At 37.4% G+C, this 15,991-nt stretch overlaps 1 protein-coding gene across 1 annotated transcript in view; it reads right to left on the minus strand.

Annotated features, from left to right (window-relative positions):
* Positions 1–903: 903 nt before the first annotated feature.
* The window catches only part of LOC121384431 (poly [ADP-ribose] polymerase tankyrase-1-like), a 43,930-nt gene continuing 28,842 nt past the window's right edge, over positions 904–15,991 (minus strand). The window contains exons 19-28 of the mRNA XM_041514825.1: positions 14,054–14,176; positions 13,286–13,351; positions 12,214–12,323; positions 10,932–11,242; positions 9,581–9,672; positions 6,666–6,734; positions 5,363–5,546; positions 3,912–4,020; positions 2,379–2,535; positions 904–1,496 (exon numbers count right to left, since the gene is read on the minus strand). Coding sequence (XP_041370759.1) covers positions 1,431–1,496; positions 2,379–2,535; positions 3,912–4,020; positions 5,363–5,546; positions 6,666–6,734; positions 9,581–9,672; positions 10,932–11,242; positions 12,214–12,323; positions 13,286–13,351; positions 14,054–14,176 — 1,287 coding nt within the window. The 3' untranslated portion in view covers positions 904–1,430. The remainder of the gene's footprint in view (positions 1,497–2,378; positions 2,536–3,911; positions 4,021–5,362; positions 5,547–6,665; positions 6,735–9,580; positions 9,673–10,931; positions 11,243–12,213; positions 12,324–13,285; positions 13,352–14,053; positions 14,177–15,991) is intronic.

The raw sequence follows: 15,991 nt of genomic DNA on the forward strand, positions 1-15,991 counted from the left end.
TACATGAAACATCACAGTAACTTACACAACCAGTTTAAGGACCCGCGGGGCCTGTAGCACAAATAACAGCAGGACCTCCTTCCCAGAATATATATTTTGCAACCCCCCCCCCCCCGGGTAGACGAGAAAAATGACCCGGTGGAAATAAATGTACACATCACCGCAGGGCTCCCTTGAAGCGTGCTACATTTGCTCTACATGTGCTACTAGGATAAACCAGCTCTGGATACGTATCAAAAGGCAATACAAAACACACTGTACTTCCATACAGTTTTCAACAATCATTAAAAGTGCTATCTCAAAGTTGCACAGTGGATGCACAGTGGAGGCTGGCCAATTAAATTATTTTGTCACTTTTTCTTTGAACTGTAATAATTATACCTCCAACTATATGACAAGAAAATGTTACAAAATAATTGAATTTACTTGTAAAAAAAAAAATATATATATCGCAAAGGTTTCTGCCAGAAAGAAATTTTTGGGTATGGCGCTAAGGAATTGAATATTTGCTGAATGCAACCACAGTCAACAGTGGGTATGGCCGCCCCCCTCCCCCACCCGAAAGAAAATGGGTTAGGTTTAGGGTTAAGAAAATCATCCAATAATGATGTCATTAATTTTGTCAAAAGGTTAACTTAAAAAACAAATCAGCAAAACAATTTGGGTATGGCCGCCCATACCCATTTTAACCTCCGACAAAAACCTTGATTGGATAATGTTTCGAGGATGACTGACAGAATTGAGTGTGTTCAGTTGAATCTGTTTGTTTGTTTGTTTTGTTTAACAGCACCACTAGAGCACATCAATTAATTAATCGTCAACTATTGGATGTCAAACATTTGGTAATTCTGAATGTAGTCATCAGAGGAAACCCACTACATTTTTCCCATTAGTAGCAAGTGATTTTTTATCTGCACTTTCCCACAGACAGGAAAGCACATACCACAGCCTTTAACTAGTCGTGGTGCAATGGTTGGAAAGAGAAAAAACCCATTCAGATGAATAGATCCACCGAGGTGGTTAACTCCGGTGACACAAACACCTGAGGTGAGCGCTCAATCGACTGAGCTAAATCCCGCCCCCAGTTGAGTCTGAAACAAATCTTGTAAAGTTGAGCCAGGGTGTTGCTGACAAGTTTTCTGTATCTGTGCAACTCATCTCTCTCTGACCGCCCTATCTAGCTGCTGACAGTCAGCTTGATATCTTTTGTGGATTCTCAGATTTTATAAGATTTGATAAGACATGAATCTAGTTGGATTGCATGTGATGTTTACACACTGTTATTTATGCAAATCAGGTTATTCCATTTTAAGTTATTCATTACAAATAAATGTAAAAATTGTGAAATATGGCACGTGTAACTATGACATAGCAGCTTTAAAAACAAGTTCATTTGTACACTTTATACATGGAAGATTCTTTGGCGATTGTCATGATTTCTTCGGTTCGGGGTCGGGCTTCAGGATTGTGAAATTGATCAGGTATTCAGGATACGCCTGAAAAATACAACACAGTAATTAGCTACAACACAAAACAGTATCTACACAATGACAACAGATGCAATATCAACATGGTGTTTTTAACATTACTTGCATATATTTGAAGCCATATCTTTAACAAGAGTACCGATGAGGTATATGAATAGGCTGCAATATAGTTATGGTACACGACACATCACCATCCCAAATTGTACTTGCATGCAAGGTTTAATGATTGTATATGAAGGAAGATGTGGCATGGACAAGAATTTCTTTTAATATGCATTAATGTGTAAAAAATAGGTCACAGTGACCTAGTTATGGTATGTGGCAAACCACCATCCCAAGTTATACTTGCATGCAAGGTGTGATGATCCTATATGAAGTGTTAATTTACATATGCTCTGAAAACGAAGTTTGTGGATGGACGGACGTACGGATGGATGGACAACACTATACCATAATATAACAGGACAAAAAGGGCGATGTAAAAAAATAACCCAAAACAGTGTTATACTAACTTCCAGGTAAAGTGGAAAAAATATGAAGGAAGATGTGGCATGGACAAGAATTTCTTTTAATATGCATTAATGTGTAAAAAATAGGTCACAGTGACCTAGTTATGGTATGTGACACACCACCATCCCAAGTTGTACTTGCATGCAAGGTGTGATGATCCTATATGAAGTGTTAATTTACATATGCTCTGAAAACTAAAAGTTTGTGGATGGATGGACAACACTATACCATAATATGACAGGACAAATGGCGATGTAAAAACCCATTTCCAGGTAAAGTGGGAAAAAAGTATTTTTGAAACCAAATCTTCAAAATGTAATGTACAAAACATAAAAAGCCAACAGTGTTATACTAAAGTGTTATGTGCTAATAACAACCAACCTGTTCCCCTCTGTATACGACGTACTCTGCGAATGACAAACCACCTGTACTGGGTCGACCGATCACCGAGTGATGCCCTGGAGGAGAGTGAGCCATTTTCATGGCACTGAACTGAAGAAACGACTTCCCAAGTGTGACTCGACAATGTAACAGCTGTCTATGAAGAAAAACAAAATCAGAAACTCTTAGCAGTGTTAAACTCCACTAACAAAAAGAAAGAATGTTTTCCTAAATGTTTGCCATCCAACACCCGATGTTCTCTGGTGGTGTCATTGAACAAAACAAACTTTAACCATGGACATTTTATAGATAATCCCAGAACTTCACAGGTAGTACTAAACCAAATAACTTCCGGCTGGGAAAAAGTTCGAGGTGCACCAAACTTTTGATAGAGCAGTTAATACCACAAGTTCTATGATTGGTTATAAATGTGAGTGTGTTGGTTGTTAAAAAAAATGTTTTATTTGAGCAAAAAATGTATGCAATTTTATTTCATCTGGTACCATTGTGTCAAGTAGCCTTGTGCTTGAAACGTATGGGGTTACTCTGAAAAAAGTACTCAAATTTTGTGCCGATAGACGCTACCCATTATCTCTGAAATGAGCAGCTTGACCCCTAATCTTTTCTGATTCACTTTAAAGGTGAGGGGTGGTAGTATTTATATCTGTGGTGTTTATGTTGATTGATACACTGCAGGTAGGAGTTTTAACCACATATGTTACTATTGACGTCTATGGGATTTGATTTGATAGTATACACCCTGAAGGTTGGTCTGTTATTGTCAGAAGATACTTATCAAGGGCAAGCTCTACCATAGAGATACATCTGTCAGTCAAAAATGAACTCTAAAAACAAGTCTCACAAGTGTATTGTAAAGTTAAAGTTTATTTTGTTTAACAACACCACTAGAGCACATTGATTTATTAATTATCGGCTATTGGATGCCAAGCATTTGCTTATTTTTACATAGTCTTAGTGAGAGAACCCGCTATATTTTTCCATTAGTAGCATGAGATCTTTTATATGCACCATCCTACACAGGATAGCACATACCATGGCATTTGTGGTAGTGCAATGGCTGGAACGACCAATAGCCCAATGAGCCCACCAACGGGGATTGATCCCAGACTGACTGTGCATCAGGCAAGTGTTTTATTACTGGGTTATGTCCTGCTCCAGTATATTGTAGTGCAATTCTTTATTTTTATTAAAGCATAAACATAAAAAGTACATGACTGTTTATGTGATGCAATTTGATTTATCCAAATTTTACGCAAGACTGCTTCATAGAAGTGTGTGGAGACTTTTTGTTAATAGTATCATTATTCCGACACATAATTTTCAGAAGAAACCCACTACCTTTTTCGATTAGCAGCACTTTCTAAAAGACAGATCAGCACATACCATGGCTATTGATAAACCATAGAGTAATATTTTCACATCCTAACTGAGCCCAAATTATTTCCACTTTAATATGAACGGGAGCCAGCATTTCAACATGACACAACCATAAGAAGTGAATTAATACTTTACCTTTGACATATATAGCAGGACCGGTCCTTGTGGGTGGGGCATCCAGTGCCTCCTCCGAGACCATACACATACTGGTTACTCTTAGAGGAATTCTCAGCAAAATAAATACCTGCAATGAAAACATATTCTGTATAAACCACCCCGATATGGAGGTCATGATTAATGTAATAAATATAAAACTGTGAGGTCAAGGGTAATAGAAATACAATTAATGACATTTTTACCATGATAAATATCCAGGATAAATATTACCTACAAAATAAATTGTATAAATACATAAATCATTCTTCAATGTTTTCAAATATATCAGGATTCTGCATCACTCATATTCATGTATATGTTTGTGAGAGAGAGACAGAGTGAGACAGAGGGAAGGAGGGAGGGGAGGGAGAGAGAGAGAGAGAGAGAGAGAGAGAGAGAGAGAGAGAGAGAGAGAGAGAGAGAGAGAGAGAGAGAGAGAGAGAGAGAGAGAGGGAGGGAGGGAGGGAGGGAGGGAGAGAGAGAGAGAGAGAGGAGAGAGATAGGGAAGGAGGGGGGGGGGGGGGGGGGGGAGGGAGGGAGAGAAAGAAGTAGGTGTGGGTGTATATCAAATTGTGCAGATGAGGAAAACAACTCTTTTATATTTAAATTATATCAGGATTCTGCATCACTCATATTCATGTATATGTTTGTGAGAGAGAGACAGAGTGAGACAGAGGGAGGGAGGGGGGAGGGAGGGAGAGAGAGAGAGAGAGAGAGAGAGAGAGAGAGAGAGAGAGAGAGAGAGAGAGAGAGAGAGAGAGAGAGAGAGAGAGAGAGAGAGAGAGAGAGAGAGAGAGAGAGAGAGAGAGAGAGAGGAGAGAGAGAGGAGAGAGAGAGAGAGGGAGGGAGGGAGGGAGGGAGGGAGGGAGGGAGGGAGGGAGGGAGGGAGGGAGGAGAGGGGAGGGAGGGGGGAGGGAGGGAGGGAGAGGGGAGGGAGGGAGGGAGGGAGGGAGAGAGAGAGAGAGAGAGAGAGAGAGAGAGAGAGAGAGAGAGAGAGAGAGAGGAGAGAGGAGAGAGAGATAGGGAGATAGGGGAGGAAGGGAGGGAGGGAGGGAGAGAAAGAAGTAGGTGTGGGTGTATATCAAATTGTGCAGATGAGGAAAACAACTCTTTTATATTTAAATTAAAGCATAAATCTATAAATTATGAATAATTTTACCCAAATATTCTTTTCACACATAAAAGATTTATAATAATAACTGAAACTGGAGCCAATTGCAGATACCAAATTTACTGATACTATATGCTCTACACCATTAAAATTATCCATGTTACATCTCAGTCCATGGCATGATTACAACATTAGTATAAATATGTATATCTCTCCGTTTCATAAAGCATAAAAAAAACGGGTACAGTATTGCAGTGATATGCTGGACCAACATCAGCTTAATGAAGAATTCTAAACCAGACTGATTTAGAGCTCTCACCTGCACCGAACATACCCCCAATGTACGCATGACGCTCATCAAAGCCTTTATGAACAATGGTGTTCAGAGACGGAGACCCGTGGAACAGAAGTCGTTCGTTTGGATGTCCGTGGTTCTCTTCACCAACTTCCTTCCGTCGGTGACAGTACTTCTCCCACAATCGCTTGTTTCGGATTTTCTGAATCTAAAAAATATTCCGAAAAATATTTTCTGAATCTAATAAAATATATATTATTGTCCATGAATGCTAATGATATGTTATTAAACATAAACTAAAACAGTACACTGAAATCAGACAAATGTAAGATGACATTATTTATAATCACATTCCTACAATATATAATTGCGGAAAAACGTTCCTGTGCACCAAATTAATGTATATAGAATTGCATTTACTTGTAAGCTGGTCATGAAAATTTCAAGAAATGATTGTGTAACCATTACCTTCGATATTCCAGAGGTGTTTTTGTCAATTGCACATGCTATTTATGCTTTATCTGCACAGCTTGCCTCATGCACATTCCGTGTCACATGCTCGTGTTTGACTTAATTTTTCTTATTATTGTATGGCTTCTCACCACTCAAAAAAAAAAACCCCACTTTTGTTGGTATCTCATTGATGTCAATGTGATGCCATGCCTCTCAGAATATTAATGTCTTCAAGCGATTGGTATGCTTGAAGTTGAAATGGCACAAAACATTGTTGCTAGACATTGTGTTTACCATACAGTGTCTGAAAGATGTTATCAACGGTTAGGAGTACAAGAGATTTGTACTTAGGGAGTCTACGTGTGACATCACGTTGGCAATATGCCTATATGAGGCTTGTACACCTTGGAAACAACAAGTCTAACATCCCGTCTAACATGGACAAATTGTGGAAGAACTGTATGCAACCAGTTATGTAGTCACAAAATATAACCCAGTGGCGGATCCAGAAAATCCATTGGGGGGGGGGGGGGAACAATGACATGAAGCGAAATGCCAAGGGAACTTTGGGGGAGGTTTGGAGGGGGATCATAAAAAATTAATAAATGTATATAATAAAATTATAACTGTCACAAAATTTAGGGGGGGCAGACCCATGGGCCCCCCTAGATCTGCCTCTGCAACCACAACTATTCAGCAATACATAGTCCCATTACAATGTCATCGATGGTGCACCAAGTATGGTGTAGATTGACCAAAAAAAACCAGGTTTTAATATATTTTGAAATATAAGCATTACTGAGATTTTAATGATGCACAGAAACTGTTTTTCCTCTGTATGGTATGCTGCTGAGTGAAAGGTAGATGTACTTACTTTACTAATAGCATATTTGTTGTATATACCTCCTACATTGTCCTTGTGGTCCCGTATGGAAGTTTGCATCTGCACAAGTAAATAAATAAATAAACAAATGCTTTTTTGTTAAAAATAAACAAATAATAGCCGTAGAAATATATTTATTAATTCAAATAGTATTCAGCATGGTATCTTCACAATCAACTGGCAAACAAAGTATTTGAAAGGTAAAGATTCTTTACTGATTCAAAGAATAGTCAACCTGTTTCCATCACAATTGTGTTGTAAATCACAAACAAAGTATTTGAAAGGTAAAGATACTTTACTGATTCAAAGAATAGTCAACATGTTTCTATCACAATTGTGTTGTAAATCACAAACAAAGTATTTGAAAGGTAAAGATACTTTACTGATTCAAAGAATAGTCAACCTGTTTCCATCACAATTTTGTTGTAAATCACAAACAAAGTATTTGAAAGGTAAAGATACTTTACTGTTTTAAAGAATAGTCAACATGTTTCTATCACAATTGTGTTGTAAATCACAAACAAAGTATTTGAAAGGTAAAGATACTTTACTGATTGAAAGAATAGTCAACCTGTTTCCATCACAATTGTGTTGTAAATCACAAAGAAAGTATTTGAAAGGTAAAGATACTTTACTGATTGAAAGAATAGTCAACCTGTTTCCATCACAATTGTGTTGTAAATCACAAACAAAGTATTTGAAAGGTAAAGATACTTTACTGATTCAAAGAAAAGTCAACCTGTTTCTGTCACAATTGTGTTGTAAATCACAAACAAAGTATTTGAAAGGTAAAGATACTTTACTGATTCAAAGAATAGTCGACATGTTTCCATCACAATTGTGTTGTAAATCACAAACAAAGTATTTGAAAGGTAAAGATACTTTACTGATTCAAAGAATAGTCGACATGTTTCCATCACAATTGTGTTGTAAATCACAAAGTATTTGAAAGGTAAAGATACTTTACTGATTCAAAGAATAGTCGACATGTTTCTATCACAATTGTGTTGTAAATCACAAACAAAGTATTTGAAAGGTAAAGATACTTTACTGATTCAAAGAATAGTCGACATGTTTCCATCACAATTGTGTTGTAAATCACAAACAAAGTATTTGAAAGGTAAAGATACTTTACTGATTCAAAGAATAGTCGACCTGTTTCCATCACAATTGTGTTGTAAATCACAAACAAAGTATTTGAAAGGTAAAGATACTTTACTGATTCAAAGAAAAGTCAACCTGTTTCTGTCACAATTGTGTTGTAAATCACAAACAAAGTATTTGAAAGGTAAAGATACTTTACTGATTCAAAGAATAGTCGACATGTTTCCATCACAATTGTGTTGTAAATCACAAACAAAGTATTTGAAAGGTAAAGATACTTTACTGATTCAAAGAATAGTCGACATGTTTCCATCACAATTGTGTTGTAAATCACAAACAAAGTATTTGAAAGGTAAAGATACTTTACTGATTCAAAGAATAGTCGACATGTTTCCATCACAATTGTGTTGTAAATCACAAACAAAGTATTTGAAAGGTAAAGATACTTTACTGATTCAAAGAATAGTCGACATGTTTCTATCACAATTGTGTTGTAAATCACAAACAAAGTAAAACTATGAAACTTAACAGATGACTTGAACAAACTGGTTATATTCATTCCACTATAATATTTCATTACAATTTAATCGGTCCAAATTATAAAAATAACGTTCTCAGGGTATCTCATATCTGACTTTACAAAATAATTTAAAATAAAATATAAACTTTTAGTGTCATTATTAGTAAGTATATTTCAAATTAAATTATAAGGATTGTCTGTTATTTCTTTTATGTTCATCAAACTTATGTGTGAACATAAAATAAAAAGTAAAGTTTGTTTTATTTAACGACGCCTCTAGAGCACATTGATTTTTATCTTATCATCGGCTATTGGACATCAAACATATGGTCATTCTGACATATTTCTTTAGAGGAAACCCGCTGCCGCCACATAATCTACTCTTTTTGATAAGCAGTAAGGGGTCTTTTATATGCACTTTCCCACAGACTGGACATCACATACCACGGCCTTTGAAGAACCAGTTGTGGACCACCGGTTGGAATGAAAAATAGCCCAAACTGCAAATGGGTCTACTGAGAAGAATCGATCCGATGACCGACCGCTTCACAGGCGGACACGCTACCACTTGAGTTACATCCTACTCCCGAACATAAAATAAATGACAGAGAATCCTAAAATAACAAACTGACCTGTTCTTCAACAGAGATGTACTCGGGGTCATCTGGAGCGAGGTCTATGAGAACTGTCCCTGAATTAGTGTGTTAACTACACAATTTGAACAAACTGGTTAGTATGTTATTTCCACTATGACAAACTGACCTGTTCTTCAACAGAGATGTACTCGGGGTCATCTGGAGCGAGGTCTATGAGAACTGTCCCTGAATTAGTGTGTTAACTACACAATTTGAACAAACTGGTTAGTATGTTATTTCCACTATGACAAACTGACCTGTTCTTCAACAGAGATGTACTCGGGGTCATCTGGAGCGAGGTCTATGAGAACTGTCCCCGAATTAGTATGTTAACTACACAATTTGAACAAACTGGTTAGTATGTTATTTCCACTATGACAAACTGACCTGTTCTTCAACAGAGATGTACTCGGGGTCATCTGGAGCGAGGTCTATGAGAACTGTCCCCGAATTAGTATGTTAACTACACAATTTGAACAAACTGGTTAGTATGTTATTTCCACTATGACAAACTGACCTGTTCTTCAACAGAGATGTACTCGGGATCATCTGGAGCGAGGTCTATGAGAACTATCCCTGAATTAGTATGTTAACTACACAATTTGAACAAACTGGTTAGTATGTTATTTCCACTATGACAAACTGACCTGTTCTTCAACAGAGATGTACTCGGGATCATCTGGAGCGAGGTCTATGAGAACTGTTCCTGAATTGGAGACACCAGACACCAACTGAGGACCTGCAAACACAGTTTAGTACTTAAGTCAGCATGCACTTCTCTAAATAATATCAATGTTAAAACTGAAAAACATTACCAACTATAAGCAAAAGATAAAGTATTGTATCTTCAAGACTTATGCTATGTCATGAAAATTCCTGGCATAAGTTTTGTTGAGACATCAAAAAATACTTTAAAAATTTAATTATTCCAAAGCAGATAACAAAATCAAATAAATTGTAATAGTAAAATCAAATAAATTGTAATAGTAAAATCAAATAAATTGTAATAGATTGTAATAATAAAATCAAATACATTGTAATAATAATATACAAAGCTGAAGAGTAAAAACTAAATTAATAATAAAAAGCAAACTAAACATGGATGTGTGTAACTAATAACTGGAAGGATAATATTTTCATACCGCTACAAGATGACCAAAGTTAGGTTCCATAAAGAACAATGATACAGGAAAATGGTGTATATGCTTTCTTTGAGGCCATCCTGAAACCAGTCCTTATAGTTTCATGATCATAGAGCTTGGTGCACGTACAGACATTTCCTTTCGGTTTCCACGCTAATACTGATGCATAGCTTCAGTGGACTTGGTTTGAGTTTGGAGTTTTCCTTCTCCTAGGAGTTTCCTTATTAGGATTCTGAGCCTCTCCAGCCCAGTTTTGATTTTGGTGTTTGCTTCTCCTAGACAGTCTTTCTTGACTCACGTCCTCTGTCTGTTCGGTCTGTATTAGTCTAGTCTCTACCCTTTGACCAGTCTAGCTTGAGTGACCCTACCAGGAGCTGATGCTCCGGCTGGCATAGCTCTCCGAGTCATTGAGACATGCAAGCTACCTCACCATGACAAAGAATGGACCATGAGATAGCCTTATAGTTTGAAGCAAGCAACTGCTCTCGCTTGCATATGTTTGCAAAAAATTATTTCCCAGTCGGTGAAAAACTGCTCGCCTGATCACATGCCAATATCACTAATTCATTTACAGAAAATTACTATGAATTTGTACACCGAGATCCTATATAATTTCAGGAGAGCAATTTATTGCTTGCCATCAATTTTCAAACCATAAATATGGCTAGAACACATTTTAGTTTGCTTTAACTGAGCCACCATTTTAGTAATAGATGAGTCATCTTTTCTTTCTTCATTTTGATAGTACATTGAAACACAATGATACAAAAGAAAGGGAAGCCATACTTACAGCAGGGCGTAAGTGAATAACAGTGATTTTTGTGAAACGATCGGATTACAGCAAACAATCACCAACCTTTTGAAGAGACCAGTTTTTCTACTCCTTTGAGAATCTTATGTCTGTGTCCGTACGCATTAATGCCAATGTCTTTGAGTTCCTCGTGTCCCATCTCAACTAAGATGTCCATCGTGATCTGTTCTCTCTCAAATATATCTCTGAGCTGATCGAGTCCCACACTGCTGAGGAAGGATATCACACTGACTGAGTCGAGACTCCTCTCGCCTTCTCCCAGCGATCGCTCCATGGACGATCCATCACCGATCTGAGACATACTCGTTGCTCCCAGCGCACTGAGGAACCCGTCACCACTGCTGTTTAGTAGACTACTGCAGATACACAAAGGAAGGGAATGTTTGTTTACTATAACAATATGCAGCACAGTTTAATCAACAGCTCACACATTTCAGAACTGAGTTATCCAAGTGACAAAGGAACCTGGCCTTGGTAACATAGGGATCAAATCGCTTTCTTACATCATTGGTGAGAACATCATTCATTATTTTTAATAACACATATGGTGTTAATACACATACATGCAATAAAATTTAAAGACATATGACTGGCTGCTTCTAGGTGATGTCCAGGTCACCAATGCCATACCATCCAATGAAAAAAAAAGCATGGTCGAATCACTCACTCTGTGACGTACAAGTTAACCTAAATTTGACTTGTCAGTGACACACAAGTCAACTATAGCCACTAGGGCCGTACATAGGTTTTTGTTGGAACAGGCATTTACATTTATTTTAAAACTGTCTTTTCAGGATATGTAACAAATAAAATACTACATTTGTATCCGTTAAGATACCATTTATCTTAAGACTCATTGATTAAATACATATCCAACTTGCTTTCACTCATTTGATATGTTTTTAAACAACTTGTTGTAAGATAAACGCTATCTAACGGCCGCTCATGTAGTATTCTCTATATCTATAAGGCTGGTACATGTTTGCTAGTATTCTAACCAGAGTGAATTTTGATGGCTCCGTGTGGTGGTGTAGTCACTACACCAACTTCTCTGTGACTAATAACGATACATTAAACCCTGTTTTGGACAGCTGGGATGTCTATTCAACACAGCAGACTTGAAACTTAGTATCATATGAGCACAACACCAATGGGGGGAAAATTTATATCACAATATAGGCTACTTTTTTAAAAAGCAAAAGACTATAATTTTTATTTGACCAGTCATGGAACACTAAGTGAAAAATAAAAATAATCAGTGAATACCGTTCTTTGATGGGAGATGCTAATAAATATGTGGTTTCAACAAAAATAACAAAATACTGACTTGCTGGAGGATGAACTTGTGCTTCCCAGACTGGATGGCTGCTTAGAAACACTCGGCGGCATGTGAGTCGGTGGCATGGCATCCTGCAGCAGGGCTCGTACATCATCAGCCTAACAGAAAAATAAGATTCAAAGTCTCAAACAAACATTTAATTACAAGGCAATGAAGCAAATCAGTAGAATTGCGTTAAATGACACTAAACACAAGATTCCGATGAATTCTTTAAAAAAATATTAGTGCCAGAACCTTTTTTGGGTATATGTACGTTAATAGTTTCGAAATCCTCAAAAAATACATACTAGCATATCCTAACAGGAGCATGTGGCACACATCCGTCATTGTTTGTAAAACTGAAGACTGTAGCAAAGTGTTACAGTGTGAACTACATGCATGGACGAGAAAGTCTTAAAGATGTGAGTCTAGATCTAAAGAATACAGACTTACCGTATACGGTTTGTGAGAAACAACTAAATAAGAAACATAAATAATGGTATAAATGCTGGAATTGATGCTGTCACTAACACCAATGGAAAGGTATCATCTACATCTCTCTTTCCAATTTGGTCAAGGCCAGAGAACAATGATGCTGTTGCTGTCAGTTAACACATTTACCGTGATTTACACAACATGACACTGGTTACTAATACAAAGGGAAAAAAAGTTTGTTTTGTTTAATGACACTACTAGAGCACATTGATTTATTAATCATCAGCTATTGGATGTCAAACATATGGCCATTTTGACAGTCATAGAGATGAAACTAGTAGCAAGGGATCTTTTATATGCACCATCCCACAAATAGGATAGCACATACCACGGCCTTTGATATACCAGTTGTGATGCACTGGCTAGAGCGTGAAATAGCCCAATAGGCCCACAGACGGGAATTGATCTTAGACCGACCACGCATCATGCGAGCATTTTACCACTGGGCTACATCCTGCCCGTAATATAAAGGAGCAGTCATGGTAATCAAATACAAAGCTCAATGAATATATCGACTGTTGGGTGTCAAACTACAAAGCTGAAAATAAATGTACTGAGTATTGTAAAGAAACATGTGACTGGTTACCGTGGTGAGGTCGAGTGCAGACTGTCCCTCCTGGTTCTTCATGGTCGGGTCTGCCCCATGTGCTAACTGAAACAACAAACAACACATCAGAACGATATCTCGTAATTACATGTTAAATTAACACTACTCACAGAATTACCGTTATAATTTACAACAACAAAAAAGGAATTTTACTACAGTATTATCTAGAATGTATATGACATCTATTTATTTATATTCCTCTATTAGTTAAGAGTTTTGTCTGAATATAAATGCAACAGTTCAGAACAGCTGGTGTATATTGTGAAATATCACTTGGATTAGTTCTCGAATGATTAACTGATTGTAAATAAAAAACAACTTGTGCCTGAGGATCTCAAGAGTTTAGTGATACCTCAAAAACATATTTCACACGCCTTAATGTCTGGTAGCAAAGTGCTGACAATCATGTAATTACCGATTGCCGACCGATTGTGATGAAAAAAATATATACTGAAACATTAAATATTATGTAAAATCGCACAATCCTGTTTGTGAACTGCGATGTTCATATTTGATGGTAATTACTGTGTATACGGTGTTCATATCTTGCCAAATGATTATACTTTCAAAATACAATCAACTTATGTTTTGTGTCTTTTTACCATTTTGAAAATCTGATGGATATACATTCTTTTGATCATCAGTACAGTTCAAGTGGACAAATCTGTGCTAGTGTACTGAGACTAAACTCCACATACAGTTTTTATTTGCCTTCCATTAACAAAAACTGAACAGAAATCCACTCACCAAGAGTGAGCACAGGTGAGTTCTTCCTTTCTGTGCCGCTTCGTGTAGCGGAGTGAATCCCCATCTGTCTTGAGCATTCACACACGTGTTGAACTTTATCAGTAGCCCAGCGATGTCCACGTGCTGAATTAATCAAATATAACACAATGATACATAAATAACACACAGCAACAAAACAAACTGTCAGAGTTTTTTGTAACAAGCCATTAAATTGTAATATACAGATAATGAAAATTCTATAAGCTGGTTGTTGGTGACTTTATATATCTACAGGACTCATGTTGTAGGCAATTAATATGAAATATTGGGGTTTTTTAACTTTTGAGTCATGAAATCATTTCACGTATATTTTTGCTAGTGCTTCATTTCCTCATGTAAAAAGTTATTAAAAATGGCATCTGTCATTTATACATAAAATATAGTGTTACCTATCTTAGATGCAGAGTGCAGCGGGTACAACACACAATCACAAACTCTCTTTCAACTCGGGTATCATAGAGACACAATACAGAGTGCAGCGGGTACAACACACAATCAAACAACTCTCTTCTAACCCGGGTATCATAGAGACACAATACAGAGTGCAGCGGGTACAACACACAAAAAAAAAACTCTCTTTCAACTCGGGTATCATAGAGACACAATACAGAGTGCAGCGGGTACGGGTATCATAGAGACACAATACACACACAACACAAAAAAAAACTATCTTTCAACTCGGGTATCATAGAGACACAATACAGAGTGCAGCGGGTACAACACACAATCGAAAAACTCTCTTTCAACTCTATTATCATATAGACACAATACAGAGTGCAGCGGGTACAACACACAATCAAAAAACTCTCTTTCAACTCGGGTATCATAGAGACACAATACAGAGTGCAGCGGGTACAACACACAATCAAAAAACTCTCTTTCAACTCGGGTATCATAGAGACACAATACAGAGTGCAGCGGGTACAACACACAATCAAAAAACTCTCTTTCAACTCGGGTATCATAGAGACACAATACAGAGTGCAGCGGGTACAACACACAATCAGCAAACTCTCTTTCAACTCGGGTATCATAGAGACACAATACAGAGTGCAGCGGGTACAACACACAATCAAACTCTCTTTCAACTCGGGTATCATAGAGACACAATACAGAGTGCAGCGGGTACAACACACAATCAAAAAACTCTCTTTCAACTCGGGTATCATCACAATACAGAGACGGGTACAACACAATACAAGTGCTTTCAACTCGGTACAACACTCAATAAAAAAAAACCTCTCTCTTCAACTCGGGTATCATAGAGACACAATACAGAGTGCAGCGGGTACAACACACAATCAAAAACTCTCTTTCAACTCGGGTATCATAGAGACACAATACAGAGTGCAGCGGGTACAACACACAATCAACAAACTCTCTTTCAACTCGGGTATCATAGAGACACAATACAGAGTGCAGCGGGTACAACACACAATCAAAAAACTCTCTTTCAACTCGGGTATCATAGAGACACAATACAGAGTGCAGCGGGTACAACACACAATCAAAAAACTCTCTTTCAACTCGGGTATCATAGAGACACAATACAGAGTGCAGCGGGTACAACACATCAAAAAAAACTCTCTTTCAACTCGGGTATCATAGAGACACAATACAGAGTGCAGCGGGTACAACACACAATCAAAAACTCTCTCTTCAAACGGGTATCATAGAGACACAATACAGAGTGCAGCGGGTACAACACACAATCAAAAACTCTCTTTCAACTCGGGTATCATAGAGACACAATACAGAGTGCAGCGGGTACAACACACAATCAACAAACTCTTCAACTCGGTTATCATATAGATACAATATCAGATACAATACAGAGTGCAGCGGTACAACACACAATCAAAAAACTCTCTTTCAACTCGGGTATCATAGAGACACAAT

This window comes from Gigantopelta aegis, chromosome 10, assembly GCF_016097555.1.
Source record: "Gigantopelta aegis isolate Gae_Host chromosome 10, Gae_host_genome, whole genome shotgun sequence".
In the NCBI taxonomy this organism is placed as follows: Eukaryota; Metazoa; Mollusca; class Gastropoda; order Neomphalida; family Peltospiridae; genus Gigantopelta; species Gigantopelta aegis.